Source organism: Tupaia chinensis, unplaced genomic scaffold (genome assembly GCF_000334495.1).
Source record: "Tupaia chinensis unplaced genomic scaffold, TupChi_1.0 Scaffold140086_1, whole genome shotgun sequence".
Lineage (NCBI taxonomy): Eukaryota > Metazoa > Chordata > Mammalia > Scandentia > Tupaiidae > Tupaia > Tupaia belangeri.
In genome coordinates, this window is record NW_006199965.1 from 119967 (window position 1) to 125085 (window position 5119).

Here is a 5119-nt window from a genome sequence, read left to right on the forward strand (position 1 = left end):
TCTAATTTTTGAAACTTGTGATTTTATGACCTACTTAACATAAATTTAAAAAACAAACAACACATTTAATAGACACAAAAATGAAGTTATGTTAACTTAAAAGCTGATAGTCTTTGACTTGACTAATATGTACTATATTCATGCCGGGAAAAACCATGTTGTACCCTGCAAACATGTACAGTAATTAAATGTAAATTTTTAAAAAAATTAAAAATTAAATAAAGAGAGCGGGGAGTAAGGTGGTAGGGTCAAGCAAACAAACCAGAAAAGACAGGGCCAGGGATTCTCTAAGCACTTGATTCTGTTCATTTCTGAGCACATCCTCTGTCTTCCAACCAAATGAAAACTGGTTATATGAATACATTTTCCGCATTGGGCTTCTCTTTGAAGGCCAGTCTGAGTGTACAAGCAGAGAATGTCAGGACCAGAAAATGGAATAATGGTTATGTTGCTGGACTCCCACATAGTTGACAGTCGTTTGAGTTCTAAATTCAGCAGCTTTAAAAAAACTCATGTCAAGGGGCCAGCAGTTAGCGTAATGGCTATGTCACTGGACTCCCATGTAGTCGACCGCAGTTCGAGTCCTGGACCTGGTGGCTTAAACTCACGCTGGGCACGTGTACGTGCGTGCCCAAGATCCCGAGAGGAGAAGGGAGGAGAAGGGATTGCGGCGTGGCCATCCCCCCGGGGGGGTGATTTCTCACTTTCTGTCTCTATGTCTCTCTCTGTCTGTCTGGCGAGTGCACGTGCCCTATAGCAAAAAAACCACTTAAAAACAAACAAACAAACAAACAAAACAACTCATGCCGGTGCATATACATGCAAGTTCAAAATCCTGAGAGGAGAATAGAGAAGGGATTGTGGTGTGGCTATCCCCCCTGGGGGGGGTTGATTTCTTGCTTTCTGTCTCTGGCAAGCACACTCACTGTCACGTTTAAAACAAAAATAAAAAAAAAAAAAAAAAGCAAGGAATGTCTTTATTTAAAAAAAAAAGAAAAACAAGGAATAAAAGAAAGTAACAATCACCTCTGCCCATTCTAGTTAAGGGAAGCAGTTCCCAGGGTCCTCAGTGTCCGGTCTCTCTTGCCTGGTGGGGGAGGCCACTGTTCAGAGGCTTAGCAAGTGCCGTTTCTGCCGCCTGGGAAGTCCTTTCTGCTACTTCACCTCCTCCCCTCCTACCTGTCTTGACATGCCAGCTGGGCCCCTCAAGGGGTATGGCTCCGGACTCATCGACTCATCATCTCTCTGCCTCCCAGGAAGGCACTTCCTCTCCAAAGAGCATGGCTCCCCGGGCCTGGCAGAGTGATAGGAAGGGGTGTGTCGGGTTTACAATGTCCCTCCCCTATACAGAAATCAAGACACTAAGATGCCCAAGATTCTACCACTGGCCATCTCTTTTGTAGAAGCCCCCTCTGTAAGGACAAGGACAACAGAGAGAGGTCAAAGGCCGTCTCTCAGCCCCCTGACCACTGCAGTGTTGTCAGTTGCCACTCCTGTCGTCACTGTGCGTGTCGGGTTAGAAGATGGCCCAGGAGGGCTGGCTGCATTCTGAAAGCCTCTCCCTTTTTTCCTCTGGGCCGAGCCTATGAGGTAGGTGATATTTTTTTTACAATCCCCCTTTCATAGATGAGAAAACAGAGGCACAGAGAAATGAAATGACTCCCCAGGGTCACACAGCCTGCCAGGGACAGCTCACCCTCCCAGCTGTTTCTCTTCAAACACCCACAGGCCTGCCTGCAGCTGGGTACTGTAGGTAAGTTCTCTCTCAAGGGTCCCAGGAAGGATCCGATGGGTGGAATCAGAGGCAATGGGACAGAGTGGGGGCAGGGCTGCACCTTGCCTTGCCAGGTCCCACGGGAGGCCCACTACAATCCCCACCGTCCCAAACGCACGTTTGCTTTCAAAGTTGCAGCCCTCGGTGCTCAGCCACCCTTTGCACCTTCTGCTCTGTGACCATGAGCACGCCCCTTGCCTCCCTGGGCCGCCGTTTCCGGTTGTTGGTGCAGGGGGCATGGCTGGCGCCTGGCGTTGGTCCCTGCCAGCCGGCCTAGGCGGAGCAATGCAGGTTGCAGAAGTCGGCAGACGAGAAGAGCCTCCACACGTTGACCAGCGGGAACATGAGCAGCGCTCCGAGCAGCGAGCCCAGCTGCACCGCCGCGCCGCACCACAGGAGGGCGCTGCGGCTCCGATCGCGCAGGATGACGCCCAGCATCACCTTGACGTAGCTCAGGCAGCCAATGAACAGCACCCAGGAGGCCACCTGCGGCGTGAGGTGGGAGAGATGCAGTGAAGGGGACTCGTGGGCAAGCTCCAGGGGCAAAACGCCTTCATAGGGTGACTTAATGGGGCTACGGGAAACCCGTGGGATATCCTCTAGGTGCAAGGAGGACCCCCGTAAGGACGGGGAGACCTTGCAGGGCTCAGGGGATCCCAGAAATTGACCCCTGCGAGGAGAACCTACTGGCGTTTCTGGCTCCTGCCATCAAATCAGGAACATCTGAGAGAAGGGGACAGCTCAGGGAACGTGATGGGACCAGCCACTTCATCTCCCCAGTGAGAGGGGCCTTCCTGAGAACAGACCCACTGACTCTGGTGAAAAGGCCACACCTGGGGTTTCCTCAGACCTTGGCAAAGAGGGAAGAGCTGTAGAGGGGCTGGGGAGCCCCACCCAGGTACTTACAATGAGGACTTCCCCACCCCAGTGGCCCTGCATGAGGGGGCAGGGGCTCATCACAGCCATGGCCATGTTGTAGGCCCCAAAGCCGGTCCCAAGCACTGCGAGGATCCCCAGGAACGGCAGAGACCTAGGATAGAGTGGAGAGGTGAGTGAGGAGGTGAGAAGCCTGACCTCTGCCCCCCATCCCCACTCCTGGGGCCATCTGGGGCAGCAGGCACCTCCAGGGTCCAAGGTTAGACCTATGTGGACAGTTCCAGGCTTGTGGATCTGTGAGGCTTCTGAGAGGCCAGACTGCCCTAAGGCACCCCAGATGTTAATGGCAAGCCTGGATCCCAGCAAGAAAAACAAAACAAAACAGACTCTGGAGCTGGATGGGCCTGGTTCAAATCCTAGTTCCACCATTTAGCTGTGGGACTAGTCCCTGAGCCTCCACACCCTCACCTACAGGATGGGAGTCGTGCAGACTGTGGTGGCCTGTGGGAGCAGCCCGTGCAGGGCCGGACTCTAGCTGTGGACCCCTCCTGATGTTTCATCTGCCATTCGTCCTGCAGCACCCCCGACCTCAGCCAGGAAGCAGGGCTGCTGAGGTGGCAGGGGGTGTCCTGTGACCTCAGGAGACACTTCCCTGTGGCCTTGGCTGACATCATCTACCCTACCACACAAGGCTGGCACGATCTCCAGGGGTCCTGGCACCTGGCTCAGCGGCACCATATTCGCTGGGACGAGCATCACTCTAGAGGTGGCCCTTTATGCAGTCCCTGGGTCTGACAGCCGAGGACACTGTCCTTTCTTTGAGGTCCGTGTCCCTGGGACCCCACTGTCCACAGTCTCCAGTACGCCAAGACTGGTCTGTGCCTCGAGTAAGAGCAAAGAGGCCTGCCCTGACGCTAAGGACTGTTTGCCCTGAGGTTCTCAGAGTCCACGTCTCTCGCAGTCTGCATTTCTAATATCCACAGCTTCTCAGATGCTGAAAGTCTGTGGTCTCTGGCCCTGATTCTCCCAAACCCTCCATCCTCTCCCCATGGTTCGTAAGCCTCAAGTGAGAGGAGCCAGCTTCCTGGTAAACCACCATTTCTTCCTAACTCTCCTATCCTCATTCTGCCTCCTTCCCGGGCTGGGTGGAGGGGGGTGGCAGGTCTGAGAGGCCAGCGAGGGCAGGCAGGGCCAAGAGGGGGCCTAACATTTCAAGATACTCACTTCAGAACCACTTGGGTCACTTAGTAAAAACAGATCCCAGGTCCTGATCCAGGATGCCTCAAGCATCTGCATTCGACAATTCTCCCAGCCATTCTTCTAGCCCAGCAGGATAAGGGAGCTGGCTGGGGGCTGGGGGCTGTAGCAGAGGGCTCTAGAGGGCTGAGATCCTGGGCAGTGGGCCGGGTCAAGCCTTTCTCCAAGCCTCAGGTTTTCCACTTTTAAATGGGAACCTTGGTAGTGAGTGGCCAGCTTCTCTTCCTCATGGGCTGATGGCAGTGGTGGCTGTCACTTTCTTGGACCTACCATGTGCTTGGACTGCCCCAAGAGCTTGACATAATCAGCTCATCTCAAGCTCTAAGCAATCCTATAACCCCCGTCCCCATTTTCCAGATAAATGTCCCTGAGGCCCCAAGAAGTAGAGTGAGTGACTTGTCCAATGTCACACAACTATTGGGTTGTCTGGAACGTCATCATGCATTTTTGCATAGGAAAAACACAGAAAAATACGTCACGACTTTCCTGACAACCTAATAAGTGTCAGGGCTAAGATTTGAACCCGGATTGTTGATCTCCAAAAACCATGTTCTAAACCACTGCACACACAGCCCTGCAGCTGCAGTTTGGAAATCTGGGTTCTGGAGTGCAGCACTCCCAAGCAGGGCCCCTGGGGCTGGGTGGGGCAGACCTGTTAGGCAGGAACATGGAAAGGAAGCAGGCGAGAGGGTTGGCCATGGAGCTGAGGGTGGCGGACAGGTGGTAGGCAACGGGCCCGTAGGACAGGCAGGAGTAGGTCTGCACGGAGGGCAGCACGCCATTGGTGAGCGCGTTCACAAAGGCCACCAGCGTGTAGATGAAGACCAGGCGAGCCGGGTGGCGGGGGGCCGCCTTCTCCTCCAGGTGCCCCTGGCCCTGGCTGCTATCCACTGAGAGGCCCAAGTCCTTCTCTTCCCGTGGCCGGATGGAGTGGAGGGTGATCTGGGAGTTGAGGAGGTCTTCCACAGAGGCCTCCCAGCACCTGGGCTGGCGCTGGAGGAGGAAGAAAGCGACGAGGCAGCAGGCCATCATGAAGGAGAGCAGGAGGAAGAAGACGAGGGGCGAGAAGTGAGCGGGCAGGTAGCGGCTTTCCAGGTGGGCCCTGAAGGTGGCCGTCCCAAGCAGACTGGACACCAGTGTGCCATTAGCTCTCTGCAGGAGACAAAACAGGCCAGTCAGATCCCTGGGGATGGCAGGACACAGGAACAAAAA

At 54.4% G+C, this 5119-nt stretch overlaps 1 protein-coding gene across 1 annotated transcript in view; it reads right to left on the bottom strand.

Moving 5' to 3' along the window:
• Positions 1-967: 967 nt before the first annotated feature.
• Positions 968-5119, bottom strand: part of SLC52A3 (solute carrier family 52 member 3) — a 22923-nt gene continuing 18771 nt past the window's right edge. The window contains exons 3-5 of the mRNA XM_006162481.3: positions 4560-5059; positions 2681-2804; positions 968-2260 (exon numbers count right to left, since the gene is read on the bottom strand). Of these exons, the coding sequence (XP_006162543.1) occupies positions 2048-2260; positions 2681-2804; positions 4560-5059 (837 nt within the window). The 3' untranslated portion in view covers positions 968-2047. The remainder of the gene's footprint in view (positions 2261-2680; positions 2805-4559; positions 5060-5119) is intronic.